The sequence below is a fragment of the Protobothrops mucrosquamatus genome, unplaced genomic scaffold (assembly GCF_001527695.2).
Source record: "Protobothrops mucrosquamatus isolate PMUCROS unplaced genomic scaffold, P.Mucros_1.0 scaffold4, whole genome shotgun sequence".
NCBI lineage: Eukaryota > Metazoa > Chordata > Lepidosauria > Squamata > Viperidae > Protobothrops > Protobothrops mucrosquamatus.
The window spans coordinates 1,560,620-1,579,780 of record NW_015386391.1 but is presented as its reverse complement, the minus strand read 5'-3'; the positions used below and the strand labels follow the sequence as shown (position 1 = coordinate 1,579,780).

Sequence of the window (19,161 nt, the reverse complement as noted above, 5' to 3'; positions counted from 1 at the left end):
TTCTTTGTTAGTTTGCTTTCTTCCTTCCTTCCCCCCCCCCCAATCCAGCCTTGTTAGTTAGCCAAGGTTGCAGGATTTGGAAACCAGAAACGAAATTCCTTTCCCTAATTTTTATTTGCTGTCCAGGAGCTTTGTTCACTTGATCATGTCTTTCCACATTTCTCACTTTGTTTCCATATAAAACATTCCCTCAGTGCTTTAATACTCCTTCATAAAGTTGTTGATCCAAACCTGGATCATTTGGTCTGTGTGTTTCTTCACTTTCCAGAATGGTCTGCATGCTGGCTGGGGAATTCTGGAAACCGAAGTCCACACATCTTAACATTGCTAAGGTTAAGCAACACTGTTTTAAAGGGTTGACTGTTTAGGCTGCTTGCTAACATTGTTGGACATTTTATAGCAATAGCAATAGCGCTTAGACTTATATACCGCTTCACAGTGCTTTACAGCTCTCTCTAAGCGGTTTACAGAGTCAGCATACAGCAACACATAAGGGAAAATTACGAAGATCTCGACTAGAAATCCTATATTTCTAAAGCTTTCTAGAGCTTAACGGCCCTCCTCTCTTAGAAACAGCCCTTTTGCTGCATAAATGGTAACGGGTGATTCTTGTTTTCCTCTAGAAGAAAATCTCTCTCGAGTTTGGGGAATGATCGGAAGGAGAGGAAGAGACAGGGATGACAAGCCAGGAGAGACGTGGATGGATGCATGCAGGAAGACTCCTAGCTACAGATTTGAAACGAAACGGCTCAGTTCAGTACTGAGCACAAAGATGGCTGGGAAAAGCACTGGGATCTTCCGGGCACGTATCCCTGTCTGGCTAGGATAATGAAGCGGGAGACAAATGAAGATTTGGCTTGCTGTCCAAACACACAGCCGAGCGTGAGCCAGGGTGACTTGGAAGAGGCTGTTTTATTAGTCACTGATGAAGCAGCTGCAGCCGAGAAAAAAGCTTTATTTGGAAATGTTGAAACGAAAGGAGGGAGGTGAGAAGCTTTCTGTTTGTTTATTGCAGAACGTGCTCAGGAGGAAGTGACCCTGATTAACCAATTCCCAAGAACTACATAAGGAAACATCCATCTTTTTTTTCTTTTTTCCAGCAAGAGCTTCCAGAGCAGACATCCAAGTCTCTGCTTGGGTAAGCAGTGAAATTTCTCAGTGGTCTTCCATCCAGAAAGGAACCAAGGCCAACTTGCTCTGTTTTGGAATGCATTTCTCCGGCTGCTGCTACTGCTAAGTCTTTACTTGGTTAGTGCAACCCAGTTTTGGCGTTCACCAAGCCGGCTGTCTGTTTGCACGATGTGTAAAATTGAACTGGTTTGTGGCCTGATGGTTGTGTGAACCCAAAGAGAGATCAGAGTTGGTGGCTGGAGAGGAGGGAAGCTGGAAGAGATGCCACTCTTGAAGGGCTATCAAGCCTTCACAGCTCCAAGGATGGCTGAGATCTGGCAAACCCCGGATACTAGCTATTAGCTCCGTTCACAGGACACAAGCAAACCCACAACTCAAAACACTCTTCAGCTTAGCCGGGGTGTGTGGACGTAGCCAGAGAGATTAGCTTCTGGCATAAGTGTGTCTGGCCAACCTTGTCCGTTGGGCTTTGCAGGACACGGCTCTTAAGCATGGGAAAGCATGTGGCGGGACGATGGCCAGAGAAAGCAGAGTCCGGGCTGTTTTAATTTTTGCACTCAGGAGGAATCGACCTGTGGCTGTTTGCAAAGCCAGCATGTGGGGGAGAGAGATTTTTGCCTGGTGAGCAACTATATTTTGCTTTCCACATTCTCCAGAGATTATGTAAAAGGGAAGCAGCAAAGCACACATCACCTTAGAAATGAGGGTGGCTCACTCAAACACACACAAACAAGCACACCACGTTGGGAGACTGCAACCATATATGGCAACTTCTAGCTGGCAAAAGCCATCCCCCCCACAGTTTGGACCCTCTCCGGGCAGGGCAGGGCAGGGCAGCTGGTTTGGGTTGGATATTTTTGGGAGAAAGAGGCGACTGGAGGCAAAGATCCCAGCTAAGAGAGACTCCTGTGTAAATATGTGATAAAGCATTCAAAGGTTTGCCTTGCACCAAGAAAAAGGAACCCCAGTTCTTAGGTTCCAGCATATAGAAATCCACGTGGGAAGTTTTGTTCTCTTGCAATTTGGGTCATACTTTTGTGACTTTTGTCCATCAGGGGACAGCCCAGCCTGTGCTTCTAGCTGAGAGTTGTGGGACTGGTCGTCCCCATGATGGGAAATGTTTGCATCCAAAGCCCACAAGGAATGGAAAGTTTTAATTTGCCAACCCATATTGGATAGCCTCAATGGTGTGAGATTTACAGCTGCAAGACAAAACAAGTGACTTTTTTTAAAAAAGTCCACTGATCAAGGAATAAATTAAGTTTAAAAACACATTTTCGTGTGGAGTGAAAAACCACGCAGACACATCAAATTCAAAGAAACGAACGTTTTTTATAGGCCCATGATTTCTTTCACAGTGCAAGTAACAATAAAAGACTTGAGTTATCATAAACCGAAAAGAACAGTGCAATTATTATGCTTAAGGATATCATTACAAGAATGCCACAACTACAGCAGTTAATATCATAAAAAGAGACAATTTAACAGTAAGTAGAGAACACTAGAACTTGACATACAGTGTCACCGATGCAGAAATTGAATCTTTACAGAAAACAGCGCATTTCGAGGGCAGTTGATTTTAAACCCACAGTTGGAGTCACAAGCTTATAAAAATCCCCACTGCTGTTTTTGAGGTCATGTAAGAACATGGCACTAGAGTCCCTGAAGAAATTAAGCACAAGGGAATTGCTTTCTTGCAGTATCGAAGAAAGAAACACACATTTATCAACGCCATATTCAATTCCTGGCAGGTCATTCTGGAGGAACCGCAGTGGGGATCTGCCATTGGTTCCAGTGTTGAAGGATTCTCCATTACTCACTGGCCATAAAACCTGGGATCCATCTCAACAGGAGAGTATTAATTCAATCAGCAATTGAAAACTATCACAGGCATTAGAGGTCTGGAGTGGTATGGCTGTTATTAATATGTCTTAACAGCAAACTTGCACAAAAAACTAGGAAGTGTATCATTATTATTATATTTAGAAAGAAAAATTCTCAAAGATGCAGAATTTCAGTCCTAGAGGGGTGGTTCGTCTGAAGATCAGGTGGCTTTTTCCCAAAGGAACTTGTAACAAATCTAGACTCTTAAGTGTATGGCTGCCATTAGATACAGTCAATGCATTCAGGCGTTCCCCTTAGGAGGGCACCTTCTCAAGAAGATGCGACAGGATGTCCTCCCCAATGGACCACCAGGAGCCACTGCTTGCCTTTTAAAACCAACAGTCTCTGCAGTGCTCAACTTTATAGGACCAAGCTGGCACTGCACAACCGCACTTGAGAATAAGGGAGGCACAACCAAAGAGTTGGGTGTGTGGGAGGGGGGGCATTTCCCTATTTTGTCCAGTTAAGGCAGCAAAGAAGGTTGATCACCTTGGGATCTAGGATCTTCCTAAACTTGTCAGCTCCACTTTTATTACATGCCGATAAGACACCAGATCTAGACTTACAATCCAAAATTGCAAGGGATCCTGTTTTATTTTTGATCTGGGCAAGTGGAAAAGCAAAGAAGGCCTCAGGCAGGACAAAATGGGGCCTTCCAGCCAGCATTTGAGGCTGCTGGGAACTGTAGTTCCACAACATCCGGAGGACGCGAGTTGTCTTAGTCATGATTTACAAAAAGAAACTTAACTGGTAGGAGTCTGCAAATCTTCCAAATTGGGGAGGACGGAGCAGAAGAGGGACCCACTATTTCAGGCAAATACGTTTCCTTGACTAAATTCTACGTTTTCTGCAAACTCCATGACTGATCAGGCTACACAAGATCGTTAGCTGTTGCTTAGAAACATTTGAAACCGAAGAGTTATCACTGTGCAAGTGATGTAAAAATCTTAACACATGAACATTTCTCATATTATTATTATTATTATTATTATTATTATTATTAGCAATTGTACTATTATTATTTTAACATCGGACATTAAGATACAGACATTATATAAAAGCACAACATGCATTCACATATATTTAATGATGTTCCTGCATAGCAGAAAGAAACAATAAAAATAAAAGACTTAATGTTACCAAATAAAGGAAGTCTGGGAGAGGAGAAGAAAAAAGACGTATTTTCCAGTGCAGTGAAATTTTACACTTTTCAAGCAAGCTGTGTCACTACAGAATTTATTTTATTATTTATTTATTATTTTAATTTGTATACCGCCCTTCTCCCATAGGACTCAGGGCGGTTCACAGCATATTAAAAACTCTTGAAAAAGATGGATGGGACACGATGAAAGCAGAATGGAACTAAGGGAAAAGAAACAGACCCCACCATTCCTGGGCGAGTCCACAAAATTGTTCAGACCTAAAACTTTTGGAAAACGAAAAATAATCTGTTTTCATGGCTGAAATGGAATCAATTCCTTGCTGAACCAGAAGAATCACTTAGAGGCTAAATTCCAGCACAGACAATCTTAAGGTTTAAAAGGGTGAAGCAAGTTTTTCTGTTCTGGGGAAAAAATCTCAACCCAAATATTTTTGTTAAAGATAATGAAAAATGCCACATGTGCAAAGTTATATTTTATATGTTGAAGTGCTGAATGTCTACAACTAGCCAGCCTGTTTCCAGGGCAAAATGGTCACAAAATTCCACAATTTTGGAGCATGTTTTCCCACCTTAGTTAGAGGAAAACAAGCCTGGGTATACGACATTTATTTTAGAATGAGAAATTTCTCTGGTGATTGAACGAATAGCCAAAGGGAAACTATATTCTGCTTGCAGGTCGTGCTAATCTAAAAGAAACCCATTTTTAAAACAGGATTAAAAAAACAGGGATTGTTAGTAGCTAGAATAAAACAGGGCATTAAAAAAGTATTTGAAAATTCTAAAATAAGAGTTGGCTTCACGTGTTTTCTGCTTAAGAGAGCAATGAGCTTAAGTCTGTAACAGTACCAGATCTGCCACTGAGGTAAGCCTGGAAAAGCTGCACTGAAAATTCTTGACTTCTCATTGCTACTGAAACAGAAAGAGGAAAAAACTGAATAAACTGAATATAAAAATCAGCAGGTTGTTCAGAGCTTTCTTAGGCAAAGAAAAAAAAAACACCAAGACATTGGACTTCATCGGCATTTTTCTCACTGAATTGTAAATGAGATAGAAAACTTTTTTTTTCAAATATAGACACACACACATGCAACCAATACCAAACAGTGCAACTATACAAATGGACGGATGTTCCAAAACATCTTAAAAAAAAAAAAACACCTGTAAAATCTCTACCTCCATCTTTTGAACAGTGCTACTGCTCCAGCTGTTGTTTGCAAATATGCACCCGTTAGAAAAAGATTCTGTCCCCCCCCTTCCCCCCAGGGCTCAGCCACTAGACTAGAAGCTCAAAACTAATTCAGCCATTTCTGGGTACCTCCCACCTGCCCAGGAAGCAGTGCGCTAATTCTCTGCGTGAAAGTAACAACCCGGTAGCTGTTTCAGTACTCCGTAATTCAGTTCCTCATCATAACGCGATGGGATAAGGCAAGAGAAAAATTAAAACTAAAATAATGATAAAACCTCCACCTTCAGCGTCACCAACCTCAGAAGACCACCTTCTCTCTTGGGACAACCAAGGAGGTCGTTCCACTTAACACACACAACTTGCCAAGTCAGAAGCTTGTCTGTCCACAGCATCCACCGTCTGGCTAATTCTCCCTTCAGCGTGTGGACGGCCAGATGGCCAAACCAGAAGCCCTCTGGGCAACTCTCTCCAAATCTGTCCAACATCCAGAAGACGTTCTTCAAAATAAAACGTGAAGATTTCAAGCAATCCTCTTCAGCTATTTTAGATCTTCTGCCTACTGCAGCTTGGCCACCTCGTCTTAGCTCCCCACTGCTCAATCTTACTCCCCCCTTCCTTTCCTGGCATCAGTGAAGTGGGCACTGAATGGTCAAAACCCAACAAAAAAACACAGAATTCTACAGAACCGGAAGGACGGCTGCAAAGTTGCTCTCTCCTTTCCCGCGGCCATCAGAGCACAATTGCATCTAAAACACAATTGCATCTAAAATTGCTATTCAGTGCAAGTCCATCGTTTTCACACGGTCGTTTCTAAGTGCACAAAATCAACAGCTCCCTCCCGGAGAACTGCCTTGCACAGATAGCAGTTGTTTCTCCTGACACCATATAAATAAATCCTATTTATACAGCTGAGATGTTCTGAGACATGCAGTAGGTTTTTTGGGTCGTAGATAGCCAGGTTTTCTTCACCATCATCTGCGGATTTTGTTGTTGTTGTTGTTCCTCTTTCTTAGGCTACCTGTCGTGTCAAGACACCGATCTTAGGCTGGGCCATGGCGAGCGTTGTCAACCACGCCGGAAGGAGGCTCGGAGTCGTCCATGGGAAGAACGAGGCGGGTCCCCCGGATGACAAGTTCATGGTCTCCAAAGCCCAGCTCCTGGTCTAGCATGTCCTCGGAACCATTTCCAGCAACCCGTCTTGAGGCGCCCGATGGCAGCGAATCAGAGTTCCCGCTGGAATCCCCGTACGTCAAGCTGATGTCTCCGTCATTCAAAATCAGATCTGAATCATCATCTTTCAGCTGCTCTTGATTCTGAGGAGGAGGAGGAAGAAGAGGAGGAAGGGAACGGAGAAGTGAGGAGAAAGAGAGGAGGCGGGAGAGACAGAAGAGTGAGAGAGGAGACGGGAAGGAGGAAGGGAAGGGAGGAGAGATCAATTCACGGCTTTATTAAACAGCAGACGTCCAAAGAGGCTTCAATAAAAAAACCGGGCAACTCCTTAGTGTCTACAACCACATTCCCTACCTACTTCTTGGCAAGACGGGGCCACAGCCAATGGGGTGGCATTGTGGGGGGGGGAGATGTTTATTTTGAGAAACAGTTTGGGGGCCCTTTCAATTATGGAAAGCCTACCTTTCAATTCAACACTCCACTTTTTGGGGGTGCTGCTCATTCAGAAGCACTATGGTGGAGGATGAATCCAGGAGAGCCTCGAGAGCTTTGAGGCAGGAAATGGACTAATCCATCAAGAAGGAAAAAGCCCACCCCGCCTTCCAACAGAGTCCTTGGAAAAGGACAACCCAAACCACGTCCTCACCACTTGCCCACCCCCCGAGGCCCTTCCCTCCTTTCCTAGATGCCAGCTCTCCAACTCCACGCACAGATTGTCCAGCCCTGTTTTAGAAAAGGTTTCGTCCGTCTCACCTCGGCAACGGTGAGCATGCCAAGATGAAGGCACTGGGTGGACCACAGGAGGCCCGTCATGCTATTTGGGGAGGGGAAGGGGAAGTCCTGGACTTACCTCGTAAGCCTGCGGACTCGTCAAACACCGTGCAATGGGCCCACAGCAACTGGGGAGGGTGGTGGTCAGGGGGGGACCACTGTGCGTCAGGAGAGGTTTTAAGTAGCTGAGAAGGGCTTTGGTTAAGGCAAAGGAAGCGTCTCTCTTTTCAGAATTAGCACATTTTTATCCAAAGCCAACATACTTACATGGTTTTTCTAGCTCTAACTCTGCTATGAAAGGTACCCAACGCAACAGAAGTAACAAACTCTATTACAAACTGCAAAAGGATTTCTTAAAGCTTTTGCCAGCATCTTCCTTGCCGCACAAACGCTACATCCGTGCCGGCTCAGGAATTCTGGGAGTTGAAGTCTATATCGGCCGTAAAACTACCACAGTTGCTGCTATAAGGGCTGAGCAGTTGAGCAGCGATCACTTTCCCGTACGGCAGTGGTTCTCAAGCTTTTCTTCATCACGGACCCCCCAAGACCTAACTTTTGTGGCCGTGGACTCCCAAGACTTAACTCAAGATTTAAATCATAACATTTCTTCAAGCCTTCGCGGACACCCTATGACGACATTGTGGGCCCCCCAGGGGTGGCTGGACCACAGGTTGAGAACCACTACGACACAGGATTCCTCTACGCGTGGTTGCAGATTTCCTCCCCTGTTTTCCTACATTAAGTCATCACAACTACTACTACAGTTTTGGCCAACTGTTCGTTCTCTTCTGCTGTAACTCACGGAGCGAGAAGCAGGTCTGGCCCACCTTCATTCTAAGAAAAAAAAGCCGTTTTCAGGAGTTGGAGGAGAATTCTTTGGCCCTGAAATTATACCTTTCTCGGTATAAGTTTTGGTTTCAGGTTTCTCAAAGGTTTGTTGCTAGTGGCACGGCTTCGGTCACTTCTGGTCACAGCGGAGAGCTGGCCTGGTGACAAAACCTGGGGAGGGGGGCACATACAGAGAATGGCAGTAAACTAAAATAATCTTCTGCCCCTCCTGGCATGGGACATACAACAGATATATAGTTCTGCATTTCTTGGGGCTGAGCCCAGATAAATGGCCACACGAGAGACAAGAATGCACAGCTGAGGAAGGAAAGGCGCTTAGGCCCACTCCCCAGGCAGCAGTTGCTCCTTGCAGATGCAGGGCCTGGGGTCCAGGACCACCCCCAGGTCTCTGGGAAGGATACTTATGGTCGAAGTTGTACCAGACTCGGAACAGCCAGGCGCTCTCAGCCCGGGTGCTTCGCCCCTCGTTTTCTGCCTCGACCTGGAAAAGAAGAAACACACCCGGATCGTAGTGGGGTGTGGAGGAGGAGAGCCACCACCAATCTTTATTTTCTGTGTTCCGTTGTTTATTATTTGATGTTTGTAATCTGGAATTGCGTTAATCAAAAATCGGGAGGATTTTAAAGATCTGTAGCGCTTCCACAAAGTTCCGGCCGAATCCTGGCATCAGGACCCAAGGGAGGCCTGCCCAGGCTGGTCAGCAATGAGACCTTGAAAGCAGCTGGTGAGCCAGAAGGCGAACAATGCCTCAAGGGTGACCCTAATCACTGAGGCCTTGGAAATTCTGACTAAACAGCCGCAAGAGTGTGGGAGCGATGATGGGAGAGAGGAGGACTTACCACATTGTCTTGGTCAGCATCTACACCAACCCTGCAGAGAAGAACACACAAGGACTATTACTCTCCCCATTCAGACTGGGGATAGCCCAGAGGCACACAAACCCTCACCCCAAAGGCTTGAGATGTGTTCCTCTACGTACGATCATTCGCCCTTCGTGCCAAAGTTAACAGGCGGGTTGAAATGCACAAAAATGTGCATTTCTCAGATGTTGGGAAAGGTGGGAGGAAAGAGGAGAAGGGGGATGACCAGCAGGAAAGTGGAGGACCCAGTTTCAGCGGTGATGGGGGCACCATTGGAGGACCTAAAGGACCAGGCTGTGGACAAGTCAACTTGAAGAAAATCTAGGTGGTTGCTAAGAATCGACCCTGACTTGATGGAACATCATCAGTCCACCTCTTCTCAATCTGAAGAGAGACTGTGGAGCACAAGTGGATGAATATGAGTCTTGGGAGGCTGGTGCGGTTTATTCCTGCCCGGCTGCTATCCTCATGCTCCTCATCCAGAGCCAAGCTGACACCCAGTGGCAAAGAGGATCCTTTTCACAACTGGATGTGGCTCCACTCAGCTAGCAACTGGTTCTCTCTTTCACACCGGGGCAAAAAACACACTTGCAATTCGGTCAGCACCACCCTTATCCCGAAAAGACACAAACCGACGTGCTCAAAGGCCTCCATTGCAATTATCCAGAAAGTGGCTTTGAGGCCAAGCGCGGCTCTTTTAAAACTCACCACGCACAGGATGTCATCCCCCCCCCAAACTGAGCAATTCTGCTTGCAGCTGAGGAAGGAGGGGGGAGGGTCTACTCACCGAATGTGCAGGCACGAAAGCATCGCGGTGGTGCCACCACCAAACACCCAGACGGTGAAAAAGACAATCAGCAGAGTCGTACTGAACATCACCTGCCGCGCATAGGTGGCTGTGTCCCGGATGGCCAAGGCAAACGCCATGGCTCCCCGCAGGCCTGAGAGAGAGAAAGGGGCATGAAGTTTCCTAAACCTGGCCGGCTTTCTAGTCCAGGGGTCCCCAAGCCTGGCCTGGTCCTTTGGGAACCAGGCTGTGCACGCGTGTGCTCACATGTGCAGCTCCCATTTGCACGAGTGCCAGGTCCATGTGAAGCATTAATAAGCAAGGCAGTTGAGAGGTCGTAAAATACACTCATAGCCTGTTCTATGCTTATTGGCTACAGCTAAGCCTTTATGTGGGATTGAAGCTTTCTGCAAGTCATTTCCTTGTCTTTCAAGTAGCCACCATGTCTCCTCAGGCTCCATAACCTCATCGGTTTGTTTTCTGAAGGCATTTTTTTTTTTTTTAGCCTGATAAGAAATATTTCCATGCCCCCCCCCCTTCACTCCAATAACATCTTAAAAACTGGAAGGGTCCCATTCTTCCTCTCTGTAGTAGCTGCCTTTCCTTCTTTCAAGTCAAGCGGGCAATTATTTATGGCAACCGGGTTCAAAAGGAGCTCCAGGGCCACTCACCAGCAAACATCATCATATGCTGAAAGTTTGTCCCAATCTTGTTTCGCCTCCCCAGGTTAAGCAGGAAAGAGAGGGGATAGATGTTTGCCGCTCTTCCCAGGAATACCGCCAGCTAGATACGGGGCTGCATTAAGGAAATTATTTTCTGATAGAAGAGAATTATTTGTGAGCTCAGGGTTGAACTTGGGGGTGTGTGTGTGTCCTTGATGTTCTCTGAGCTGGGTGGTTTTCTTGCAGACGTTTCATGACCCGACTAGGTAACATCATCAGTGCTAGAAGGGAGCTGGGTTTGCTCTCTATATACATGCAGTCCCTTCTAGCACTGATGATGTAAGTTCCCTCCTCTCTCTTTTTTTTTTTTAAAGAAAAAAGGATACAAAAGCCCCAACCACAAAGGTTGGATTAAAGACGTGGTTCTGGAACGTGAACAGCGTCAGCCCCATGTAGGAAAAGATGAAGTTCTCCGCCAAGAAGTTGAGAAGCTCAAACAACTAAAATATTGGACAGGAGAAGATAGCAACGATAGCATGGCCCATTTATTTAAATGATAGGGAATTCCTCAAAGCATGGACAGCACAAAATATAGAAGCCAGCGTTACATTTATTAGATTTATAAGGGGGGGGGGACAGTGGGCAACTTTTAAAAAATTATTGCCCTGCATTGAGGAGGGTGTCTCTCCCTGGCCATTCTGGCCCACGGCCTCACCTGTTTTGTCCTCTGCTGTGACTCTGTGGACAAGTTGTTGTAAGTATAGTGAGCTTGAGTGATGCCACAGAACAAAACCGCCACCACACCTGGGGACAAAATGCTGTATTAATAAGGTAGCCTGCAGCACCAAAGCCCATCTCCAGTTTTTCATCAACACAGAACCCTTTTATTACGGTTTAGCCTGATAGGGGAGTGCTGAACCTGCAATAAACCAAATTTTAGGGCTTGAAGTTAGTTTCCAGTCTGACTTGAACAAACAACAAAAAGTTGGCAGGTTGCGTGGGTCCAGCCAGAGACACCCACCTGCTTGTTAGTTACGCAGAATACTTCTTCCTACAGATGAAAGCAATCAGCCCCAACAGGTTGATAAGGACACTGCTCCATGTTGCATAAGCAGCTCCTCCCAGGACACCCCTCTCTCCAGCCAGAAAGCACCCCGCCCGCCCGCCCTGGAGACGCCTCAAGAGAAAACTGGAGGGGCTGAAGACCACAAGCTACAGTCGGATCCCAGACCCTCGGCTCCCCTGGCTGAACTGTCCCCGGGGGTTTGGGGAGGGGTGTGGGGCTGGTCTTTCCAGCATCAGAGAAATGGGCTGACTGCCACACTGGCAAGGATTTAAACCTCATGGCACTCTGGGAAGTGCCCTGGCACAGCTCCACTCAGGCGGTACAAGGAAGAAGCACATCCCCCCTTACCGGTAAAACCACATGCTTCAGCCAACAGGAAGGTACTCCAGGACATCAGGAAAAACAAGCCTGTTTCCAACAGGTGGAACTCGTGAAGTTTGGTAAACTTGGTGACGTGAAGCTGGAAGCAGTTAAGGGAGAAATCCCCAGAGGTTTCTGCAGATTTTAAAAAACATACCCCAACAAAATGACAGCAATTTCTCAGAGAGACTGTTAGCGTGTCCCCCAATAAGGGAAAGACATGAACCAAGCAAACTCAGGGGTCAAGTAAGTGCATCAGAAAATCTATGGCTTGTCAAATAAGGGCTTTTGGGCTTTGATGCTATAAGCTTGCAATCTAGGGGGGAAGACTTCGTCTTGTTGATCCCTGTGGCCTGTTCTTGAAATGTTTCCACCCTTTGCATTCAAAGTGGTTTGGCACTCTTTGACTTAATTAGCCCTTAATTAAATCACTTGACAATGAAGAAAGCCTTGTAAACCCAGTAAGCAAATACATTTTGATAGGGTGCTTCTGACTGGCTGAAATGGATATAATGAGTAAAAAAAAAAAAAAAGGTTTCTACAGTTTGGATGTTTGTGGCCAGTCTAGTTTATGATAAATAGTTAGAGCTTTAAGTCTGTTCTGAGGAAAAGCAGCATATTAATAATAAGCAACAAACAAATAAATAAAATTTGAGTTATATTACTGACAAACTAGTCCAGAACTTTGAATTATTTCATGGGGAACAAACCGGAAGACCCCTCCTCACTCTGCAGATTTTTATACTGGCAAACCTTCTCGCTCAGAGACAAAAAATTGTCAACGGACAAAGCAAGGATATCAGAGCAGTCACGACACCCGTAGCGGCCCCCATGGCAAATGATCCGCTGAAAATCCCAAGGAAAATCCCGATGGATTTGAACATGGCTGTAACATCAAACGTGTGGCTGTTGTATCCTGCAGGCTGGTAGGCAATGATTGAACTGTGGGAAACACAGAAGGCAGACTCCTTAGTGCTTTGCTAGGTCTTCCACAGATTGCAGGAGTCAAACATTCTTCTTCTTCCTACCTGGGAGAAATGTTCTACCTAATAGCAATAACGCTTAGACTTGTATACCGCTTCATAGTGCTTTAAAGCCCTCTCTAAGCAGAGTCAGCCTATGGCCCCCAAGAATCTGGGTCCTCATTTTACCGACCTCGGAAGGACGGAAGGTTGAGTCAACCTTGAGCTGGTGAGAATCGAACTGCTGGCAGTGGGCAGAATTAGCCTGCAATACTGCATTCCAAGCACTGCGCCACCACCATCAGAAGATGGAGGACAATTACACTGGGCAGAGCTGAAACCACAACGTGCTCCCATTCTAACGTTCAGTCCTCCTCATGACAAAAGATGGACTTAGTCACGCTTCTCCTCAAGTTCAGTTGAGGTTATCAATGCTTCTTCGGTAACTCATAACGATGGCTCTATGGCCAAATAGGGACCTACGTCAATTGCCCTCCGTCATTTCGTTAGTTCTAGACGCTCCGGGGATCACTTTCTACAAGGCACAACCGCTTTGCAGACGCTCCCTAACTTGAGCTGCCTCTGCCAGGGAGGGTGGTGGACGAAAGACACACACAACTTACGAACACAGCACAATGGCCACCGCATCGTTGAGGACACTCTCTCCAAAGAGAAGGGCATAGAGCTCAACATCCACTTGAAGTTCATGGAATATGGCGAGGACCGTCACTAGCCAAGAAAAAAAAGACAAAGAATTTGCTAGAATCCCGAGCTGGCCTACTGTATTATTACCTGGCAACATCTCAATCTTCAAAATATGGCAGAGACGCAAACACCCATCTAGAAAGGCCCACAAATGCTTATAGGACAGTCCACCCCAGGTCATCCATAGGATACTTTGCATGGATGCCTCCATAAAAGTCTTTTGATACAGAGTTCATGGCATAAATTGAAGAGTTGAAAGAAGGCTGTTCCTTATTATAGCTTGAGGGGTTCAAACTTACTCAGGAATCTTAACGAGATTCCTTTAAGACATAAAAGGCCATTACTGTCTCATTCTAGATGGGATGGGAGATCCCTGCTAGATCAATATCCTTTCAAGAAGCTCAGAGATACAGGCATACAATTCTCTCCCAATGTTCTCCCCTTTTTCTTGTGAAATAAGGCTGAATCTGCTTGGACTCCAAGATTACTAACATCTTTTTTATCTGCTCGTGGGCTTTTGCTGGGCATCCAGCTATGCACCTGATCTGATCCAGCAAGGTGGATCTTGCTATATTCCTCCACTTCTGCAGGGCACAAAGAAGCCAAAGCAAGAAAAAATCAAACTCAGTTGCCAAGGGCATTTTTGAGGAGGGTCCCTGGTTCCTGCCCACAACCTACCAGGATCTGTAGCGGAGGCAATGGCCCCAAAAAACAGGCAGTCGGTAAAATAGAACTCTCCTCCAAGCTGCCCCATCACTTTCATCAGCGCAACACAGCCGTACATGATGGATCTGTTGAACACAGGAAGTTGGCAAGTTGGCATCACTGTCACCATGGCAAGCTGTATTCTTCATTTATTTAAGAGACTCAGGCAGCCTTGTGCAAGTCACTTTCTTGCACCTGCCCTTGGCAGCCCATGAGTTTCTGGGAAGCACATATGGGTCCAGTCCTAATAAACACAGCCTTCTACTGGGCTCAGGTGTTCTCTCCTCCCCCAGATGCAGCTGGGAGGGGTTAATTCCACATTTTCTTCAGCCATCATATCACGGCATCTAAATCCAGGCACGCTTTAATCTTCAATATAGAGTTCATGCAGAGTTGGAAGAAGGGAACTTGGAGGTCTTCTAGTCCAACCTCCTGCTCAAGCAGGAGATCCTATACCATTTCAGACAAATGGCTGTCCAATCTCTGCTTAAAAACCTAGATGGAGCCACTTCAAAGTGGTTTACAACGGTGATTGGTTTGAACCATCACGATTAAGATTAATCAATCATAGTTCATTAATGTTTTAAATTGTATGCAATCTACGATGGCCTGGGCGCAATGGACAAGAACGGGGAATTGGGCTTGTTTATCAACATATCCAAACCAGCCTGGAATTGTTAGCTTCTCATTTTTAAAAATGCAGAAGGCCTTGCCTTGCTCTTGTCCATTTTGTTGCGATTTATGCTGTGCCTATTTTAATTGCCGCTTTAATGCCTTATTGCTGTCATGGTTTTAACCTCTGGCATTGCAGCTGCTCACAGAGCACTGTTTATTAGATAATATGCAAAGGATGTAAACAACGAATATTTTTAGAAGCAGAAGGGGTAAAGGAGGGAGGGGCAGGAATTCTCACCCTATCACAAAACAGGAAATTGCTGTTCCAAGAAATGCATATGCTAAAATGGATCCAAGGTTTCGGAAGAAGTGACGCTTGAAAAGAAAAGAGAGAGAGAGAGAGAGAGGAGAGACTTCGGTTACTTTAAATGCTAGGAATGGCTGAGCTAGAATGACCTGGCCATTTTTGTCAAAGTCCCACCGAACCCTCCCTACACATACAATTATTTCAGGCAAAAAGCAAATAACAAGACAATAAGCTTATCTCTCTAGCACTTAAAATGCCTTTCCAACTAAAATGTTTTACAAGCATTACAATTACCCATTTTTTCCCCTAACATGGGGAAAAATCCACATTAGGACAGACAGCGCTGCCTGTAGGCACTTGGTGTCTGGTTACAAATTACTGATTTTGGAAAGATCAGAGGCACATTTCCTCTGAAAAAAACATTTCACAACGTACTATTTCTTTATTATCCAAATTTATCTTTGTGGCAAAAGTTCTGTTCTGGTTATAGGAGAGGGCAATTAAAGGTTTGGATTGCAAGGGATAGACTTTGCTTTTTGGATTTATTTTATTTTGTATACATGCACTGGATTACATTATAGCGGTAGTGGATGGAAGAGATTGTTTCCCCTGTTTCAAGCTGTGGCATAGTAGAATCTTAAGGCATCAAATCCAACAGAAAAACCAGCTGAGTTCATCCAAAACAGACTGAAGTTGTCGTCAATGACAACAACAGAGCAGCAGGTGGGCAATGTCTGCTTTATGTTCTTCTCAACATACGCTGCTGCCCCAGATATTTTAAAGAGGATTAGAAGGAACAGATACCTACCCGTTTTAAGCTATATCCAGCGTAAAATATAATTGGAGGGAGCAAGATATTAAAGAACACTTCAGGATCAAAAGTTACCTGTAGGATATGAAAAGAGAGAAAGAATGAAAACATCACAAAAGATCCAACTTCAATGGGTGCAGAGTAAAACTTATCATTTGGCGAAGTGCATTTTTTGTTAAAAACAAGAACTGTACCACAGTTTTAGCACAACAGTTCTGCAGCCCGGAGTTTTCAACTTCCCCTTCCAGAATCAAAACAGCACAGCACTGTGTTGGCAGTCACTGCAGTGCGGGTCTGGGATGTACAACACAGCAGAGTAATGTAATATGTCTGCCCCGAAGAGATCTGATGAATATGGGAAGGAAGCTACAGGACTAGAGTGAGTGTGCCTCGCCATACTTTTGAACAATTATAAATGGCTGACTGCACACAACAGTTTGCCTCTTCCAAAGGCAAGACCCACCCAAACTGGCAAGTTGCAGCCCAGCAATTCACATTTAGACTTGCAAAGCAAGGTGTGAAGCTAGCCATTAAGGCAGTGTTTCTCAACCTTGACAATTTTAAGGAATGTGGACTTCAACTCCCACAATTCCACAGCCAGCAATGCTGGCTGTGGAATTCTGGGAGTTGAAGTCCACATGCCTTAAAATTGTCAAGGTTGAGAAACACTGCATTAAGGGATTTCTTGAGCATGCAAAGCTGAGAACTTTGAGGAACAGCCATCAGCCCAGAGAAGAACCAGGAGAGATGCCTTCAAAAACTCTGCAGCTTTTTCCCTTTTTCTTTTCCAGACTCCTCTAGAAACCTGGGGCAAAGCTAAGGCAGGACTGTGAATTTCGATCATATTTTCCTAGAACCTTTGATCTAAAAAAAGGGGGGGAAAGTGAAGTGGAAAGGATCAGAGCTTACCTTCCGCAGCATCTCATTATCTTGAACACTATTGAGTTCATGGGAACTGATCTCCCCCTTCAGGGTGTACTCATAAAACTTCCCACTCAGGTTGACCAGCAAAGTAGCAGGGTTTGTTTGCATTGGGCAGCTTAAAGTCACGTTGTTGATATCGCCGGGAATGTGGATGCCGTAGCGAAGAATGACCCCCACCAGAACTCCTGTAAGAAACACAGAGGACTTCAGGTTTGCTAGAGACCTAGAGCAACCCTGAGAGGCTCAGAGTTCAGATCTATACATTCTCAGCGCCCTCTTTCACCAACTGTCAGAAGAACTCCTCCAGCAAAATTGAAACAGAATATGTTTCAGAGTCAAGTAGTGCCTCAATGGAATAAATTCAGTACCCCAAATCATGCAAAGCGTCATCAAAATATTTCAGAATTACAGAGCTTGTGCTGAACACACCAGCATGACTTGGGCCCTGAGTGTTTCCTAGATGCTTTCGTGCAGAACCGCTGGAACAGAATGGCAGCGATGAGAGTAGGAACAGGAGAAAAGGTAGAAGGTTCAGCACCCAAGTGAATTGTGCTGCATAAATCAGACCATACAGATATGAAGGAGCCCGAGAGACCATCCAATCCAACTCCCGTTCATTGAAAAATATATATATTACTACAACTCTAAGGCAACTTAAAATAACCGCGTTCTCTTCAGTCAGTTTGAGAAGAGCAGCCGATAAATTTAAACTTGAAACTTTTCCTTTATGTCTGTTGAGCAATTGGCAGTTTCACTGAAGCTTTTATGCTCCGTAGTTTCCCAACACTGTTCCTAAGATCAGCTTCAGTTAAGAAAAAATGGCAGTGGATCTCTTGAGCAATTTCAAAAATTTGCCAAGACGCGTCGCAGCAAAAAATCCAAAATGTGTCCCTGTATTACAGGGATCTGCCATGCTGAAGAAAAACAACAACACCTTTTTGGCCAGGATAATCTAGACTCTTGGATTCAAATAGCTAATAGCGAATCAATAACACAATGGTCTAGTTCACACAACAGACTCCAAAATTTGTTGGCGTATTTAGTGGTTTCCATGCTATCAACACATTAGCTGCTCACTGTCATAGATTTGCTTTTTTTAGAGTTATTGTATTGCATGCTGGTCTTTTATTGTGTTTGGTCTTGGACAGTAAATAATTTTTGATCCACTGATATTTGGTAATATATTTAACTAAAAACCAAGCCTTAGCAACTGATATAAACACAGCAACTGAATAGTTTTTGGAAATATATCCTATTAATAAAACATGCTTAAATTTGAGAGAAAGAGGATTGTTACTGTCAAGCATTGGGAGTTTTGCACATTAGAGCCTCGATCTCAAATCTTCCCTGAAAAAGCTCTGGTTTGGATGGAGGGTGTCCGCTCTGTGGTTCTTTTCAGACAATTCTTGCCGGCACCACGCTGGACTTGTAAGTCCCCCTGGCCATGCTGGCTGGGGATTATGGGAGAAGAAATACAAAACGTCTAAGAGTGGCAATAAATCGAGAGATTTTAATAGTGTCAGGTTTATGAAGTCCATTGGGCAGCCGATAAATTTAAAATAATAAGCATTCACCCCTTTAACAGATCAGGCTCTCCCAAGGGGGCTTTTATAGCCCCCCCCCAGACTAAACGAAGAAAGGATGGGTTAATGGGCGAAATCCGCGCCTTTCTTGCCTGGGGAGGGAAGGACGAAAAGCAAAAGCTGCAGAACATTTTCCACCCCAATTTCACACCAGACCCCGAGGTGATGCGAGGTTGGGGTTCAGCCCCGCCTTCCCCAACTGAGCCGGGCCCACCCCTCTCGGCTCCCCAAATTCTCCCTGGGGGGATCTCTGGGAATCCCCCCCCAAACCTCCCCCTTTTTATGCTGATGCTGATCCTCCCTCCCTCCCTCCCCTCAGCAACACCGGGGACCCCCTCAGCAAACGGGCCGGGCGGGGGGGACAGCATGCGAAGGGTCCTCGGGACCGGCGGCGGGGGATGATGGGCTCTGTTGTTGCTGCTGCTGCTGCTGCTGCTCACCGTAGATCATGGCCAGCCCGGTCTCGTGCAGGAAGCGGGCGCGGCGGTGCTTGAAGAGCCAGATGGTGAGGATGGTGAGGGTCAGCAGCAGGATGAAGACCAGCAGGTTGGCGCTGTCCTGGCGGTGGCTGGCCTCCGCCGCCTTCTCGGCCACCAGCTCTTCCTCCAGCGCGCCCGGATGCCGCCCGCCCGCCCCGCCGGGGCCCGGCTCCAGGCCCAGC

General features: G+C 45.6%; 1 protein-coding gene across 1 annotated transcript; it reads right to left on the bottom strand.

Moving 5' to 3' along the window:
* Positions 1 to 6,386: 6,386 nt before the first annotated feature.
* SLC9A6 (solute carrier family 9 member A6) lies at positions 6,387 to 18,965 on the bottom strand. The gene is made up of 16 exons (XM_015832504.1): positions 18,941 to 18,965; positions 16,903 to 17,102; positions 15,991 to 16,068; positions 15,174 to 15,250; positions 14,234 to 14,346; positions 13,474 to 13,579; positions 12,689 to 12,830; positions 11,877 to 11,982; positions 11,178 to 11,266; positions 10,849 to 10,962; positions 10,472 to 10,583; positions 9,801 to 9,954; positions 8,993 to 9,023; positions 8,555 to 8,634; positions 7,384 to 7,489; positions 6,387 to 6,676 (listed from the first exon to the last, which is right to left on the bottom strand). Exons 1-16 carry the CDS (start codon positions 18,948 to 18,950, stop codon positions 6,404 to 6,406), a joined length of 1,791 nt encoding a protein of 596 aa, XP_015687990.1. The 5' UTR covers positions 18,951 to 18,965; the 3' UTR covers positions 6,387 to 6,403.
* Positions 18,966 to 19,161: the final 196 nt, after the last annotated feature.

Bases quoted from the DNA above. Each gene is read 5' to 3' on its own strand.
- SLC9A6 (XM_015832504.1), bottom strand. The intron at 11,267-11,876 runs GTAAGGGGGGAT...TTTTGTCCCCAG, and splicing joins TGAAGCATGTGGTTTTACCG to GTGTGGTGGCGGTTTTGTTC. The intron at 10,963-11,177 runs GTGAGGCCGTGG...CCAATATTTTAG, and splicing joins CACAGCAGAGGACAAAACAG to TTGTTTGAGCTTCTCAACTT.